This window comes from Tasmannia lanceolata, unplaced genomic scaffold (assembly GCF_043159265.1).
Source record: "Tasmannia lanceolata isolate RefF3 unplaced genomic scaffold, GAP_Taslan_0.1 ptg000037l, whole genome shotgun sequence".
In the NCBI taxonomy this organism is placed as follows: Eukaryota; Viridiplantae; Streptophyta; class Magnoliopsida; order Canellales; family Winteraceae; genus Tasmannia; species Tasmannia lanceolata.
In genome coordinates, this window is record NW_027518714.1 from 1,869,192 (window position 1) to 1,886,981 (window position 17,790).

General features: G+C 38.0%; 1 protein-coding gene across 1 annotated transcript; it reads right to left on the bottom strand.

The window, feature by feature from the left end:
• Window positions 1-1,075: 1,075 nt before the first annotated feature.
• Window positions 1,076-16,641, bottom strand: LOC143860724 (UDP-glucose 4-epimerase GEPI48-like). The gene is made up of 9 exons (XM_077371518.1): window positions 16,274-16,641; window positions 8,515-8,564; window positions 5,183-5,318; window positions 4,223-4,324; window positions 3,919-4,146; window positions 3,376-3,454; window positions 2,045-2,127; window positions 1,630-1,721; window positions 1,076-1,390 (listed from the first exon to the last, which is right to left on the bottom strand). Exons 1-9 carry the CDS (start codon window positions 16,454-16,456, stop codon window positions 1,297-1,299), a joined length of 1,047 nt encoding a protein of 348 aa, XP_077227633.1. The 5' UTR covers window positions 16,457-16,641; the 3' UTR covers window positions 1,076-1,296.
• Window positions 16,642-17,790: the final 1,149 nt, after the last annotated feature.

Consider the following 17,790-nt stretch of genomic DNA (forward strand, 5'->3'; position numbering starts at 1 on the left):
ACATCGAGTTAAGTTAAACTGGTTCTGTGTCTTTGTCTACATCTTTATGAAATAACCAAAGCATCCCCACCATACACTATTAAAATTAAACATGGTAAATGATATACTCGCCCCTTTTTTCTTCCCAAAGCCACCCCTTTTATTGTAAAAAGGAGGGGTCATAATTACACTAAAGCGGGGTGGCCCGTTGAAGAAGAGGGGGTAAATATATTACTTCCCTAATATTTGGAGTGGCATATAGGAAACTATTTTCGTCATCTTCAAAACACATTTTGTTTGCAAATAAACAATCTAGACCATCCATTTAAGTCACAATCATGGATGGGACACCTTACATAGATTGCATCGGCCCAACAATCCTAACCGTTAGATTGGTTGCCGAAAACAAAGAGCTAAAAGAACAAGGTTTCAGTCAATTAGATCATCTGATTGCCGTGATTTTCTGCATTCTAGTCTACTCCGGGTCCATTTGGTACATATGATAAGACAGGTACCGAATTCTGGTAACTGGCTTGAAACTTTTTAAGTAACGATAGGAAAAATCGGCACACAAGACACCTTCACCTACTTCACCACCATCACCGACTACAATGTATCAAATAAAAAAATAAAATAACAAATGATACGAGTATTCCAAGAGTAAAACTTACGCTGAAAGAATAAAACCAAGACCCGGACCCACGTAACAAAATCATGATTCATAAATTCATAACAAATTCAGATCTCGAATTTACATGTACTCCCCACCGAAACTCCCGTTGTAAAAGAGGGCCGAGTCACCGTTCTCTGTATCAACTTTTGTTTTTAAATCGTGGAATGAACTAATCCAGAGTCAAGGTCATCGAAGAAATAGCCCGAGTCACCAGAAAAATCATGCTGAGAAGAACCTCATGGTTCCCTCCAGCGCGTTCTTCTCTAGTAACAAATTCTAAACAGAGGCTGTTATTTTTTAAATGTGATTTTATATGATGTGGGCACGTGAGGTCCGATATTTTTACACTGGGGCCCACTTCTCATGTTGATTTGATGGGGACCACTTCTTATGATGATCCAAACCGTTCATTTGATGGGCCACTTCTTATTATGATCCAAACCATCCTCGCAGCCCACTCTATGGTGGCTAGAGCTCCTTTCTTTCGAATTGGTCAAAATGTAACAAAGACGATTACTAGCCACTGTGGCTGCTCGACTCGTTCTTATAGACAGATTCAATTACATAAATCCCCTCCTTATAGATACAACAAGGTAGAAACGACCGAGTCCATCCCAGGTAGAGCAAGAAAAATGCTAGAAACTTCACTTGCCCGAATCTGGCGATCCATACCCGTAGGGGTTCTTGCTAGCCCAGTTCCATTGATCCCGGCACATTTCGTCAATTCCATACTTGGCTCTGCAAGTACCAATAATATCCATTGTTCAGAAGATGAGAAATTTGTTATGGTCCTAAGTAGGAGCCTGCCTAGGTGTGGGACTAGGCCTGGTATGGGACAAGTTTAAAAGGCCTAGGCTAATGCATTTCATCAGCTCTAGAGCTTTTGGCATATAGGTTAGGGGTAACTAACAAGATTAGAGCTGAATCACACAACTAAACGAATGAAACAAGCAAAACATTAATGTGGTTGGACTTACTTCCAGTTCAGCTCATGCTCCGCTTTGTCAGTTGATGCATAAACAATTTCTGCATCACCAGGTCGCCTTCCAGTCATAACCAGAGGGATTTTCTGAGAGGAACAGAATCATCTTAGGAAGAGAAGCAAAGAAGCAAATTCCAACAACAGGAATGAATTGATCGCCAATGATAAAAAGGTAAGGAGTAAAATTCAGTGATCAGAAAATAGTGGAAGATGCATCTTTAAAATATCCACAACAAAGGAAAAACATGTGCTTCTTGGTAATGAAATCCTTTTACCAATTCTTTTTTGAGTGTTGACTGTTATATATCAGAAAAGAAAATCAAAGAACTCATCTAGAAGTGAAATATACTTTGGGAGGTTAACTGTTTGTATGAAATGAACAGATACTTTTAGTTATATGAGGAAAGTACCTTTCCAGAGGCCTTCTCAAATGCAGAAACCATTTCCAAGACTGACATTCCCTTTCCAGTTCCTAAGTTGTACACTTCACAACCTGTAATACAAAACCCACTTCGTTACAGCAAAATCTGCAAGTTTCTACAGTCACATCACACTAGGCAAACAGATGCAAATCAGCGCATGTATAAAGTAAGAATATCTTGACCAAAATCATATCCAACCAACAAGAAGGAAATCTGTATCAAAGGCTGAAATAGTCAGCAATCATTATCTTTAAAAAATAATTTGGAATTAATTACCAGTGCTACTACCACAGGTCTTCACATTCACTAATAATCAGAATAGATACTATAATTTGCCTTCGGCCCTGTTCGCTTCAGATTGTGACAACAGATGGTGAGGGTGTCACAATCTGAAATGAACAGGGTCATCAAAATATAACAATGTTAGAGTTTTTATATGGTGCCCGACCGACAAGTACCGTCAAAACGGTACCACCCTTGACATTTGATCCAACAGCAGCGCACTTTTTAAGATGCTGCTGTTGGATCAAATATCAAGGGTGGTAAGTTTAACATACCACCTTGACGGGATTTCACTGTCGACCACCATATAATTTCTCACAATGTCAAGCAAGTTCTGTGGGCAACAGAACAGATTCATTTTCCATGAATTTAGTTCACGCATTATCTTTATGTCTTGTCTTTATTAGTCTTGGACTATATGAAATTGGATTAGATTGGTGAGAATCTTACTCAGCAGCAAGAGAAAATGCAGTAGACATGTCGAAATAGACAGTTATGGTAACCAATCAAACCCATGCAATGCCCTTTTTTTTAATGGTAATACATACAATGCCCTTATCTGCAGTGAAGTGGCTATTTCAAAAAAAGAAAATAATAATAATAAAAAATAAATAATAAAAAATTTAAAATGGCCTTGTGTCTGAACTTTAGCGACGGAAAAACTAAAACAGAACATTAAACCCAGTATGAAGCTGGCACTAACAGGACAAGGTTTACAAGTGCAAGTCCACAATCTTTGTCAAAGAACTACAATTCGGCATCCGGTTTTCCCTAATCCAACTTCAACTCAAAAATGTAAATTCATTTAGTACAGGAATAGGATGCACAAGATATGATTGAAAATGATGGAAAGCAATGACTTCCATATTTCCAATAGAAGTGTAACAATATAGACAATTCAGATAGATGATCAGAAAGATGGAAAACTTGAATTTTCCTTTAAATTGACCAAAACACACCTGCAAATTATGTCCCAGCAATTCTTCATTTCCATAAAAAACGGATAACAGAAAGAAGGATTAGTTGTCGTGACCCACCTGTATTAGATTCAAATAGCTTGCAGAGTGCTGCAATATGTCCATCTGCCAAGTCAACAACATGAATGTAATCCCGCACCTGAACATACAAAAGCAACAAAATAACATACATTTTATAGCAAACTAAAAACAGAAAAGACAACTGGCATAAAGCAAAATGCATTTTACAAATAGGTATCATGTTTTTGTCTACTTGTCAATTTTGCAGGTGAAGGTAATGGAGCACATAAATAGCTTGAGTAAGCAGTGAGAAGGGAATATGATTGGGAGTTTCAAAATGAGAAGGCTATGAATCTGAGTAGAATTTCATTCAATTGCAAATAGAAATAACAATGAGTTCACAAAATTAGCACATAAAAGAAGAAAAAAAAAAAAAAAAACCTATACTAGGGTGTAGAACTGATTGATTGAAGCAAAAAACAATAAGATTTCATATAAGTTCAACTATAACAGGTTGAGAATATAAGTGAAAATTGTTCATATAAATCTCAAGCAGATAAGCACGAAGAAACTAGAATCTTAAACAAATTGACATCAACATACCCCAGTGCCATCCTTTGTTGAATAATCATTTCCAAATACTGTCAATGAAGGTCTCCGGCCTACAGCAACTTGTTGTATGTAAGGCATGAGATTATTTGGAATTCCACGGGGATCTTCACCAATATAACCACTGGGATGAGCTCCAACTGGATTGAAATATCTAAGTAATATGATTTTCCATTCAGAGTCTGAACGGTAGATATCATGGCAGATCTCTTCGATAAAAAGCTACAACAACCAGCATAAGATATTTATTAGTTAGAAACACCAAGAGAATGATTGATATGAGAATGCAAGGATGTACCTTGGTGCGTCCATATGGATTTGTTGCACATAGTGGGAAATCTTCTGTACAAGGAACCTCCTTTGGCCATCCATATACAGTAGCAGACGATGAAAATACAAACTGAAACATTTTTAAAAATGATTTCAAAGTACAGTACAAGTATAAAATCATCTATTGCTGACATATGATCCATAAACTGGAAAATGAGAAATTTATCATTAGCAATACAAAGATTAGTTGTCGTGGAACAAGTCAGGAAAACTATTAGAATCTAACAACATTAACACCTAGATAGCTAAGTCCAAGACCCCAAGATGAGACACAAGACCTAGCTCATACTTAATTAAGAAGTATCGGTCTGAAACCAAATCAATTTGGGATTCATCCAAGTCTTGCGAAAGGTAATATTCCATATCTTTTAGGTATTCTTGAGAGGAGTCTGTGGGTAAAAGACACTGAGAAGTCCTTTCAAACAATAAGAACAGAAAACCCATGTGTGAATGATATCTCAATATCAGATCTGGGGTGCCGAACAATCAGAAAAATGAATCAAACACTTTCCCATTGCAGTGTCGAAGTTAAAAATCCAAAACAGATGATCACAGAGATAGTATTAAAGCCCAGGATGTGAAAAGGTGCAGTACATCATTGCCATATGAAATGTTACTTGTTTTGAACATCCATTCATTTATTTGTGCATAGGGAACCCTTTGTCCCACGGTTAACTGAAATGCTAATCTAATGGGGCTCAGATTGGAAAGAAAATGACTATATTTTAGTGATTCTAGTTTCTTGGCGACAGATTCCTTCTCACTAGATAAGAGAAGAGGTTAAGAATTCGATTGAATAACTAACCATATGATGAACCTACAGACAAGAAAATTCCCTCGAGGAAATCTATTTATTTAATAAAATTTCCACGCAATCCCAGAAATATAAGAGTTAGCTCCCTGGATGATGTAAATGTGGCAGGAATACCTTTTTGCACCCATGGGCAGCCATGACTTCCAAGAGATTTATTGTGCCGATAATATTGTTGTTATAGTAAAGCAAAGGTTTTTCCACACTTTCACCCACGGCTTTCAATCCAGCAAAGTGAATAACAGCATCAAATCTGCAAGGGATGAGCACAGAAAGTGTTAAACCAGATATCTATAACTAAAAATGGCATCAATTTAATCGTAGCAATGCAAAAACCATGCTATTAGCAATGATGGGAAAGAAAATTGTTTAAAAAATTAGCAAAAGCAAACAGTAATGACTAATGAACCTTGTCATTTTTTGTGGAAATAAAACTTTTCCATGCGATAAACAGCTTAATGAAAGAAGAGGGAACAACATGAAATAACGTAAAAGCAAAAAATCAAAATACTAACCATTACTTGTACAGTTTCAAAACATACGGCTGATTACTCGGTTGACACGGTCGTAACTTGGGAGAGCCAAAGAAGTTTAGATTGATTTGGTAGGGCGAATTGCAGACTTGGAAAAGAGCTCGGACAATATAAAAGGGAATCGACTCAGGCAAGTTGACGATTGACATGGGGAGTCTTGAAAAAGTGATTGGTTGCAAGCTTTGAACAAAAGAAAAAAATATCATTGAAAGCTATCTCCACATATCAGAGATAAATCATGTTTGTTCCATACTGCTGTGGAACCAGGAAGGAAGTTTCATGCAGCAGTCAAACCTACTATGGTTTCAAATCAAATGTTGACCCTTCTATAGGTGAAGGAAACTACTATAAATGCTCATATTCCTCCTAATGTGATCTTTAGGGTCCCTTTTCTGTTAAAGATCAACGGTAAGCAGTAAGGAGGCATTTTGATGAATTGATTTTCCTTCTGCTAAAAGTTCCAAATTCACTGAAGGCTTAAGAATGTGAAAAGTTTTCTCTGAAATAAGTTCTACATTGTTTAAGTGGCATCTTGTATTTTATAAGAATTTTGTTTAAGAGGCATCTTGTATTTTATAAGAATGTGCTATGAATCTAGGATCCTTCAAAATGGATGGAGTAACGGACTCAACAGGATATGATAGTCAAGGTTGTCGGATATGCGTCCGATCCGGCTGGTCAGTATACTTATTTTTGGCTCTTTTTTGCCGCTATTGATGACATGCTTGGTCTTTCATAGATATACAAAACAAAGATGGCTGGCATAAATCTTCTTTCTTCTTTTTATATTCCTCTTCATAAAAGAAATAAGAACCCTAAGCTACATAGAGAGCACCCTAAGAAAGGATATGTTGATTTGTTGTATGAGAGAGGAGTGTGTGCTTTTCAAACAACAAAACATGAGATTTAAACTTTAAACGAATTTAACAATTTCATAACGGATCCTCGCACATCACAAATTCTCGCATATCACAAACTCACATATCAGGTCTTCCTCATATCCATATCCTAAGATTTTTAAACTTGGAGTATCCTCGTCTCAGATCCCCGTAGTGTCCAATATTTGCACCCTTATCTAGGTAACATAGAGATGTAGTTCTGCGTTGTTTGGATGAAATCCCCTATTTACCCGAAATTTTATTTGTGTTGTTTGGACGGGAAACATAAATTGTTCGGTGAATGAGATAGACAGGGAAAAGATGGTTGAGATTGTGGGTAGGAACGACTACTATCCATCCACCTAATGACATTGAGGGAATCTCTCTCCACAATAAGTCTACTCATATCTCTATTGCTAGTGATCTTGATTACCTGCAACACTGCCCTCACTTTCACGTCTGGAAAAACCCCACTCGATGGATCCAGTCTCATCTATGAGAATTCCCCCTATTCCAGCCAAACCAGGGTTACCAATGCATGATCCATCAAAATTTAACTTCAGCCAAACTGGATCTGGAGGAGTCCACCCAGGGGACTTCGTCTCCACCCTATCCTTGATTGAACAAATCCCCCTCCAAAACCATATGATATTTGTGCTAGAGAGGAATTTCAAGCAAGATAAAGTCCTCACCCAAGAGATAATAATCAAAATAATCTTCCCTGCAACACCGCCCTCCCCAATTCAGTACATCTTATTATTTCTCTTTTTCTCTTGCTAAGAGAGGAGGAGAAGGTTTTCAGGTTGAGAGAGGATAGCCCGGTTGTAATTTTCTTTTCATTACAAGCGAAATCATAGAGGAAAGGTGGATGCCATTTTCATTGATTTTCATGTCAAATTCAGCACCCTTGAATATGGATTCTAAAGAAAATGTGATATCCAAACTGCGTAAAATAAGCATTTTACGAATTTGCTGAAAACTCTTTCACTAAAAGGAAAATACTGTATCCATACGCCCGCTAAAGTTGAGCCCCTTAGAATATTTAACAATACACAATCATTGACTTGCTATAATTAGATACTTCTGCTACCAATAGATGTGTCATTTGGAGATTTTTTCCGTTGAACATTAACCATTTATTACCAACAAATGTTAGTGAAGCATCACTTCTAAAAATTAGGCATTAAAATCTTTCGAGAACGAGTGAGACAATGATGAGGGCTGCAAATAGTTGCCCAAGGAAAGCTCTAGAGTGAAGGGAATCATAAAAAGGTACAAAGTGAGGCATATTGCAAAGGAACATAATCAGATGCAACGGTTAGATTGGAAAAAAAAAAAAAACTTTCGGCCCTCTGTAAAACTAGCAAATATTTGAACTGCTCAATTATTTCCATGATCAAGAACTGAAAGTGATAGAATATAATAAATAAATCACTTAGAAGAGAAAATATGCTTCATTGCATGACAACAGATAAGATAGCCATGGAGAGGCCATTAGGGTGAAGTTGCAAAACCATGCTAACTAATATTTGCAGATTGAAAAGGGCAATATAAGGTTTCAAAGAGAGCCTCAAGTGTAACAGTGAACATTATTTGAGAAAGTGGGTTCAAGAGAAGAAAATTTGATCACTCTATATGAAAGAAGATTCTATCTGCATAGGAGTAATTCATATGGACTTTATACCAAATTTTTGTGAAACTGACCCATAGTCGCATGGTTAACATACGAACAAAAAAATAATAATAATAATAATAAAATTTAGGCTTAGAATCATAAAGGTCTCTCATGTTTAATAAAAGGCTTGAAATCATCTCATTGTTCAAACACATAAACATAATTATTCTCCAAGAAAATGATCGTGAAGAACATACAAAGACCTTCAAGACCAAAGGAAGCAGAATGTGTAATGTTAACAGAGCAGGAACCAAAAATCATTGTGTATAGTCAGGATTCTTTTCTTCCAAAACAAAGGTAACGACGTGAATTCAAAAATGACCATAAAAATAAAAAAAGTGTAAAGAAACATTAGAACCTTACTTTGATGTAGCAAAAAGGTTTTCTAAGGCTTCTCTGTTCCTGAGGTCCAGCTGCAGAAGAAAACAGAAAGCTTAGAAATTAGAGTACATCTAAGAAATGTTCTTAAACAGCATTCACAATTTAAAATGGAAAGAAAAAAGAAAGGAGTTGACTCGATTCTGAATTTATAGAAACACATGGCTGTCTGAAATTCCTAGGAATACAATATTTACAGACTTAAAACTGTCAATTCAGTATTAGTTATTAAATAAATCATTCCCTTTTAAATGGTAATACATAGTTCATCGGAGAAGACACAAGTAAAATTGAAGTAGTTATCAGCCGTTTTATTATTAAAGACAAGAATATATGTAGCTTCCAACCATTGACATATCTTGCAAATAGGAAGGACTTGTCATATGACCACAAACTAAAAGCATGCTTTAATCTGAACTAGAAGTAGCACAACCCATTGCAAACATAGAAGAGTTGGAGAAAATTCAGGTTAAATTTTGTTTAACGCCAAACAACGAAAGAGATGTGAAGGAAACGATGCATGCACAAAGTGGATGTGTAAGTAATCCTTACATTACAAAAAATGACACAGAAGTGACCAACTGATAGGCTAGTGACTTCCTGAAATTGATTCTCTTACAACGAATAGAACCATCAAAAGAAGCATAAAAACAAGTGTCCAGCATGACAAGATTTTCCATAAGCAGAAAATTAGATTACATGATCAGCAACATGAAGCTCGTCAAATTAAGAATGTGGTCCTTTATTAGTATACTGAATTGCAAAAAGTATACCATCTTGTCAAATTTAACGGCATTAACAGGTCTTCTGACTCTGTTCCCAAGAAATATCCAGATGAGAACAAATAACACAAAAGGAAACTTCTCGGTAAGTTCAATAAGAATTTGTGTCTTTGGACAAGCTTCTATTCGGAACAAAAAAGGATCTGTTTCCCTGAAAGATGCTTTTGACAAACTCATGCATATGCATCAAAAAGGTTGTAAGCCCAAACTTATAGATACATCCACTGTCCACATGCATGGATGTGTACAAAGATACACGGGCATATGCATATAATATATCATAGCAAATATGGGTGTCTTTGTCGTTTGTATACATAAAAATACATGCAATAACTGAACTCAATGTGCCTAACTCAAAGATGCAAGACCACAAATAGAGCACATATGCATATAATATATGCATATGAATGTCAGTCAAAATTTTATGGTTCACGAAAGAAACCGAATTTTCAGGCAAACTAATGTGGTACAAAAGCTCATTTTGAAGTTTGTCTCTGTCCAAACAAAAGGTCGCAACTTCCAACAAAAGGTCATGACAGAATTGTGTTATTCTAGAATAAACCATAAGATTCATGACCCATCATGCTTTACAGGAACCCATAGTACGGAAATTCATCGAGTAGATTTTAGACTTTGGCCTAACTAATTCAGATCGCCAGTACACCAAGTCACAAAGAAGCAGACATGGCCTGTGACTCTGTACAAAAAAAAATGCTCGGATTGGGTTTGTAATTCGTAAAAGGGTATTTTGGTCTTTCTGGAAAAAAGGGTTAAAGGCAGTTTGATACACTTCTCTGATATAAATCTCAGGGAGACTGCTAATAGTGAGGAAGTTTCAGAGCTAGAAGAAGAAGAAGAGGAAGAAGACGAATAAGAAGAGAGAATAAAGGAATTTTGTCTATTTTCTTATCCTTTTCCTGATCTCGTACATGATTATAAAAGATCATTCCCTAACGGATTGATTCTCTTCTGTCAGATGACAGTAACAACTTGCTTTCCCCCTTCTTTGTAAAAGACAGATTAAAAAACATATTAGACCACTAATACTGATTTATCCTAATTATCTACTAATTATTTACTAATAAAATCCTTCATCCAAACAGGGGTTTGCTTGGTTCTTCTCCCCTGCTCATGACTTGCCTTTTCTTGTTGAGATTCCACCAGATTATCCATCACAGAGTCTTCCGTTATAATCTGTTGAGCTGCAATTCTATCATTGCCCACTCCTTCGAAACTAACCTTGTCCTCAAGGTTCAAATTTGGATAAGCTGATTGCAGGTCATGTAAGTTCTCCCAAGATCTTTCCTCTGGAAGTAATCCTTTCCACTGCACCAGTACTTGTTGAAGTGGGATGTGATCTTTGAGTATAACTCGCCTGTCCAAAATGGCTAGAGGTGAAATAAGAGGATGGTTATCGAAATTCTGAATTGGTAAAGGGCAGGGAGTGAGAGGGGCTGGACCATAAAAAGGTTTGAGCAATGAAATGTGAAAAACTAGGTGAATTTCACTACTCTCTGGTAGTTTCAGATGATATGCAACCTTCCCAACTCTTGATTCGACTTGGTAGGGTCCATAAAAACGTTTACTAAGTTTTTGAGAAACTCTGTTTTCAACTGTATGTTGCCGATATGGTTGTAATTTCAACAATACCCAATCTCCCACCTCAAATTGTCTGTCAAGACGGTTTTGATCAGCCATACACGTCATTCTTGCTGGAGCCTGAATAAGATTAGCCTTAAGCTGATGTAAAATGATGTCTCGTTGTTTGAGCTCGGTGTCCACTATTTCGATTGAAGAAGACCCCGAAATGTAGCAAGGTAAGGATGGTGGTGGCCTCCCATAAACTGCTTCAAATGGAGTCATTTTTTTGGCTGTGTGAAACGATGTATTGTAAGAATATTCGGCCCATAGTAAATAATGATGCCAGTGCTTTGGGTTTTCTTGAGAGAAAGCCCTCAAATATTGTTCAATACATCGATTCAGAACTTCTGATTGGCTATCTGTCTACGAGTGATAAGAGGATGATAAGTTTAACGAAGTACCACTAAACTTGAAAAGCGCGGACCATAATTTGCTGATGAATATTGGGTTTCTATCAGAATTTAACCAGGGAGGTGGTGAATCTGATGGTCCACGTCTCTACGAGGAGGTACAAATGTAGGTAACTGAAATACTGAAGCAATCTGTAACAAAAGTTTAGAAATTGTTGTGGGTAAATCAGGTGGTAAAGCTGTTGGAGTGATTGCTACATCAGAAGGGTTGGATTGCTCAGAGGCAATGCAAACTAATTGAAAACAAGAGGCAACTAAATCTGTCCTATCCAAACTCTTTAAATGAGTGGCTTTGAGAGGGTAAGGGTTTAAAGCCGCCTTCCCTGTGAGCTTCCTTTTTCGGCCCTTCCAATTGAATTCCATAGTGGAAATTTTGTAATTTGTAACAATGGGACCTAATTCTTGTAACCACTGAATGCCCAAAACTAAATCAGCCCCCTTGATAGGTAGAATGAATAAGTCAAATGAAAATTCATGAGATGGTAATGTCACCTTGACATTGAGGCATTTCTTGTTACAGAGCAAAGATTCGCCATTGCCAATCAACACCTTGACTGGAGCAGTATGTATAATTGGCCAATTTAGAGATGTAGCCACCTTGTCCTTCACAAAATTGTGGGTTGATCCACTGTCAATCAACACATGAAGGGACTGAGTTGCACGTGTACCAGGTATGCGTATGGTGCTGAGATTTTGTTGTCCTACCAGAGCTTGGAAACTAATTTTGACAGAATTTTCCTCCGCTAATTCGTCAGGTAATTTAGTGATCGCAAGTTCTGTAGTGTCTGTGAACATGGGTTCGAAGTCCTCCTCAATGGCAGAAAGGTGGTACAATCGTCGTCGGCAATCATGCCCAGGAATGAATTTCTCATCACAATAGTAACAGAGGCCTTTGTCCCTTTTGGGTTTCATTTCCTCTCTCGTTAATTGGCGAGTTCGCACGGGAATTTGTTGAAGTGGGAGTGGAGGCAGTGCTCTGAGAGGGTTAATTAATGGTGTAGGTAAGCCCGGTCCTCCCATGTTTTGTGCAGGGGGACTTTTCCATGATTTTCTCAGATCCTCGTAGTTTTGTTCAAAAGGGCGGGCTAACGAGAAGGCTTGTAGGGGAGAGGTGGGTGGTGTAACCAATAACTCTCTCGTAAGATCTTTGTGATCTTCATATAACGAAGGGCCGAAGCGTAATTGAAGGGAATCAAGAAAACCCTTCCATGAATGCAACAAATTATTTGATTTTGCCCATTGAAACCAAGAAAGAGCAGGACCTTCCAGGTGAAATGAAGCGATTGTCAGCCGTTGTTCTTCAGGAGTGCTGTAATAATGGAAGAATTGTTCGACTTTGAAAATCCATCCGACTGGATCGGATCCATCAAACTTCGGAACATCCATCTGTATAACCCTACGGAAATTCATCGGAACTAGAAGGAGAGCGTCGTCCACACTACGAGAAGAGTGAGCATCGCTATGCGATTGTTGGTTGGTCGGTGGTGGAGGTCGGACCTGCAACTGCTTAATCATATTGACTAATTTTGCATGTTGTTGAGATTGGAGAATACGCAGATCATGGAGTTGTTGCTGGTGGTGTTGGAGCTGCTCGTCGATCGTCGATTGAGCACGTGTATTTTCCGCCATGGAAGAAGGCTCAATGAAAGCGCCGATGATACACTTCTCTGATATAAATCTCAGGGGGGCTGCTAATAGTGAGGAAGTTTCAGAGCTAGAAGAAGAAGAAGAGGAAGAAGACGAAGAAGAAGAGAGAATAAAGGAATTTTGTCTATTTTCTTATCCTTTCCTTGATCTCGTACATGATTATAAAAGATCATTCCCTAACGGATTGATTCTCTTCTGTCAGATGACAGTAACAACTTGCTTTCCCCCTTCTTTGTAAAAGACAGATTACAAAACATATTAGACCACTAATACTGATTTATCCTAATTATCTACTAATTATTTACTAATAAAATCCTTCATCCAAACAGGGGTTTGCTTGATTCTTCTCCTCTGCTCATGACTTGCCTTTTCTTGTTGAAATTCCACCAGATTATCCATCACAGAGTCTTCCGTTATAATCTGTTGAGCTGCAGTTCTATCACAGTTTCATGGTTATTCACCTATTTTATATAATTATAGGCCTTCAGTGTTAGGAGGTAAAAGATGAGAGACAAAGAGACAACCATAAGAGGGAGGAAAGAACTAGGGATTCATATCAAAAAATCTTCAGGCCACCCACAAGCATGTGAATATTTCCAGCTACAGGTATGTTTCTGGATTTCTTATTGTTTGGACATTTCTTAAGGTTCTTTTTTCTTTCTTTTTTGAAAATGGGAGCCAAATGTATTAATAAAAGACTGAGATGGTCGGAGTACAACGAGAAGGTTCTTTTTTCTTTCTTTACTTTTGTCTTTTAAATTTCTTAGAAGTTTGGTTGCACTTGTTACATATTCAGAATTGTTTATTGCTCAATTGATCTTTTAGCATTACATTCTTAGCTGATGCATTTTAAAATTTTATTTATTATTGTTTAACAAGCCAAACAATTAACTCACCCAAATCAGGAGCAAGTTGAGTCGAAGTCAGAAGTTCTCTGACCATCCTAGAAATGCACAGGCTGATTTTTATAGAACATTGGCCAATAATAGATATTCTTTGAAGCATCTGTTTCCATTTTAACCCATTAGTTTGCATTTTTGGGGGATTCAGAATGGTTGTTGTGTTGCAAACATGGAGCGAACTATTTTACATTGAATGCATTAAGTTTACTCTCAGAGCTGGATAGCTCCTATAACTTCTACAACATAAAAAATAAAAAATAAAATCATATTAAGAGTTATGGTTCAGCTTAGTATTTTTGGTGAAAGGAAAGTTCTTTTTATCAATTGAAAGTAAATAAAGAAGCCATTAGAAGACCTACATTTGGCGAAAGGATAGTTCTTTTATGATACAGGTGGATCATGGTTGGAGCTGGGGGGGGTCTCCAAAAATGGCAACAACCAAGGATACCTAAGTCTTTTGGCCACAAGTACGCTCATCTTCATTGGCTGGCAGCAAGTAGGAGAGTCCCAACAATGTAGATGAAAATATCACCTTGCATCTGGGAGCAAGGAAGCTGCAAGTGGGCAGATGAAATCCCTCCACAAATTAGGTGATTACAGTCCACTAGGATTGTAAAGTTGAGTGATCCAAGGAGATTTCCCACCTTGGGAAACTACTCCAAGAGACATCTAATTGATTTGGTTTACTTAGAGAGGTTTTAGGATTTAGAGATAAGACTAATCATTTTATTTATTTCCTAGAAGATTGATGTAAGATGGACATTAGTCACGTGGCCATTAGGCATTTATGTTTGCTTTTCTATTTTATTTGGATGGGAGAGAATATAAAATGGAAAAATAAAAAATAAAAAAGAGGAAGGGGATCCCCACGACCAGAAGTACAAAAAAAAGAAGTAGTGTTCTTCTTGAAGTTAATGAGAGGAAAAGGGAAAGAACCCTTATTCCCTATTCCTCTTCGCATGGATGAGCTATTTGGGGGTTTGTGGTTTTTGTTAAAAACCATAAGGTGTTACTGGGTTTTTGTTAAAAACCATAAGGTGTTGCTGGCTTGATCATCTAAGACCGAGAGCAGGTAGGCTCCTTGCCAAGAGAGACTAGATCATACAACATCCAAACCCGATTTTGGATCATTTTATCAATTGAAAGCCGTTAGAAGACGACCTTAAAGAGTGTAAAGAACAGTCAAGTTTGATTCTTGGACTGTTTGATCTTGATTCATGAACAGGTGATGAGGGTTATGTATTTCTGTTTTTAATTTCGTGATTTGTGGACATCATTCTTACATCCGCATTATTTTCTTCAGCATTTTGACATGTGAATCCATTGTGCAAAGCTAGAAATGTAATAGAACATCATATAAATATCAACAGAATTACACATGATTATGATAAGCTATTTTCCTAATCTCTGCCTTTTCTAGTATGAGAACAAGGAAGTCCAAGAACTAAAAAGTCACAGTGCAGTTGTATTGTAGGATGTCAATGTATCATATGCATCTGTGAATAAGTATCCAAACTATGTGTACTGAGATATTTATGCACCTAGACGTGCGTAGGCATGCATACCTAAGTTTATATATGCAATCCAACTAATAAAGCTTCAATTCATATTTTTGAGATTAGCTCAGCAAGACACTAAGGGGCCATTTGGATACGCGGATTTTAGAATCCGGGATTTCTTCAAAATTGTAGCTAAGAGACAAGAGAAGAAGCGGACCCGCCGTCGTTTTTGACTCGTTTTTTACTTCTCGCCCTTCTTTCCGTCGGCAAGAGAGTAGCAGATCCTCCCATATTTCCAGCTTTTAGAAATCTCAGGATGCAGGCACGATTTTTAAAATCTGAATTTCTCACTTAAAATCCAAGAAACGCTGTCAGGACAGCATAGAGCAGCTTGATCATGATCCTTCGTTTTCACTGTTTTCAAACTAAATCCAAATGGCCCCTAAATTGCTATTCCAACACATGAAGATGAAATTACTGACACATGCAGAAAGATGAAATTTGACTCTTCTCAGTAAACAAGATATTAAAAAATGCAAGCTTATTAGGAGATATTCTGTTCAGATTGACAGATGGAAACCCAAAATCCAAACACAAAAGTAAGCACTGCACATAAAAGATTAACCTTGACAAGAATATGATACGGAAGATAGAATGACAGATTAAAGACCGAAATTAGCAAACACTTGTTCACGTTCCTCAAATTTATACATAAGAAAATAGAGTGCACAGACCCTAGATTCTGGAAAAGGAGTCATTGAACGGGTACAAGAAAACGAAAATTGAAAATCGAGGTAGCCTTTTCCTAATCAAGCAAAGGATTAAACTCGAGTGGAGTAACCCAGGTTTCTATTTTCTTTTACCTGATGAAAAACGATGTTCTTTCTAGATTCTCCAGCGAGCTCAGTGACTCTTTTAATGGCGATTTCGGATGAGTTGTCGAGCTTATCGATGACTACGGTCTTGAATCCTCCCAGCAGAAGCTGTAGAACCGTGTGGCTCCCAATGTGACCGGCTCCTCCGGTAACCAAGATGTTCTTCGCCATGGCTGACGAAGAGAGAAATTGAGATCAACCAAGGTAGTTGTTGGAGAGAAGGTGGTATTTATAGCCGGATTTTCTAACGCATAGCGAGTGGCGAATGAATACAATAAACAGGGAGCTGCTACAAAGACAGAATCGCGTCAGGAATATGTCCCAAACAGCCGCCTATATCGACCCACGTTCCAGGTAAATCATTAATAATAATATAAAAGGGCGCTGATATTCCCCCCCTCCGCGCCTTGAAGGCTGGCTAACGTTAAACGTTAGGATATGTCACTTTCCCACCATTTGACCGGTCTCTCTCCACTCACTCACTCACACTCTCTCTCTCTCACACTTTCCCACCATTTGACCGGTCTCTCTCTCCACACACAACAGGAACAGTTGGTGGGCCCAACAGAAACCGTTGGTGGAATGGTGGGCCCATCTTTACACAACGTAGGCCCCGCCCATACCACTGTAGGATAATCCAAACCATCCATTTGATGGGCCATAAACGTAAATAGGCCGCGTCCCAAAATATCATTTCCATAGGTAGATCCTAGCCCTCCAATCTAAATAGAAACTACATCTTATACAACCTCTATAGATTGTAGGGTTGTGATCATCCTATGGAAATGATTTTTGAGGCACAACCTATTTACATTGTGGCCCATCAAATGAATGGTTTGGATCATTCTATGGAGTTGGTCGTAAAGTAACATTAAGGCCCGTCCACAACATAGGACGATCCAAGCCGTCCATGGTTTGGATAATCCTAAGGAGTTGGTAACATTAAGGTCCAATCGTAGGCCCCACCAATTTTTTTTCAAATTAAAGCGTGCCGTCCACAACATAGGATGATCCAAGCCGTCCATGGTTTGGATCCTCCTATGGTGTGGTTCGTACAGTAACATTAAGGCCCAATTTAGGCCCCACCCATATTTTTGAAAATGAAGTGTACCGTCCAGACCATAGGATGATCCGAGCCGTCCATTTGATGGGCCATAACGTAAATGGGTTGTGCCCCCCAAAAGGGTTGCCCATCAAATGAATGGTTTGGATCATCCTGTGGTCGTACAGTAACATTAAGGCCCACAACATAGGATGATCCAAGCCATCCATGGTTTGGATAATCCTATGGAGTTGGTCGTACACTAACATTAAGGCCCAATCGTAGGCCCCACCGATATTTTTCAAATTGAAGCGTACCGTCCACAACATAGGATGATCCAAGCCGTCCATGGTTTGGATCATCCTATGGTGTGGTTCGTACCAATTTAGGCCTCACCCATATTTTTGAAAATGAAGTGTGCCGTTCAGACCATAGGATGATCCGAGCCGTCCATTTGATGGGC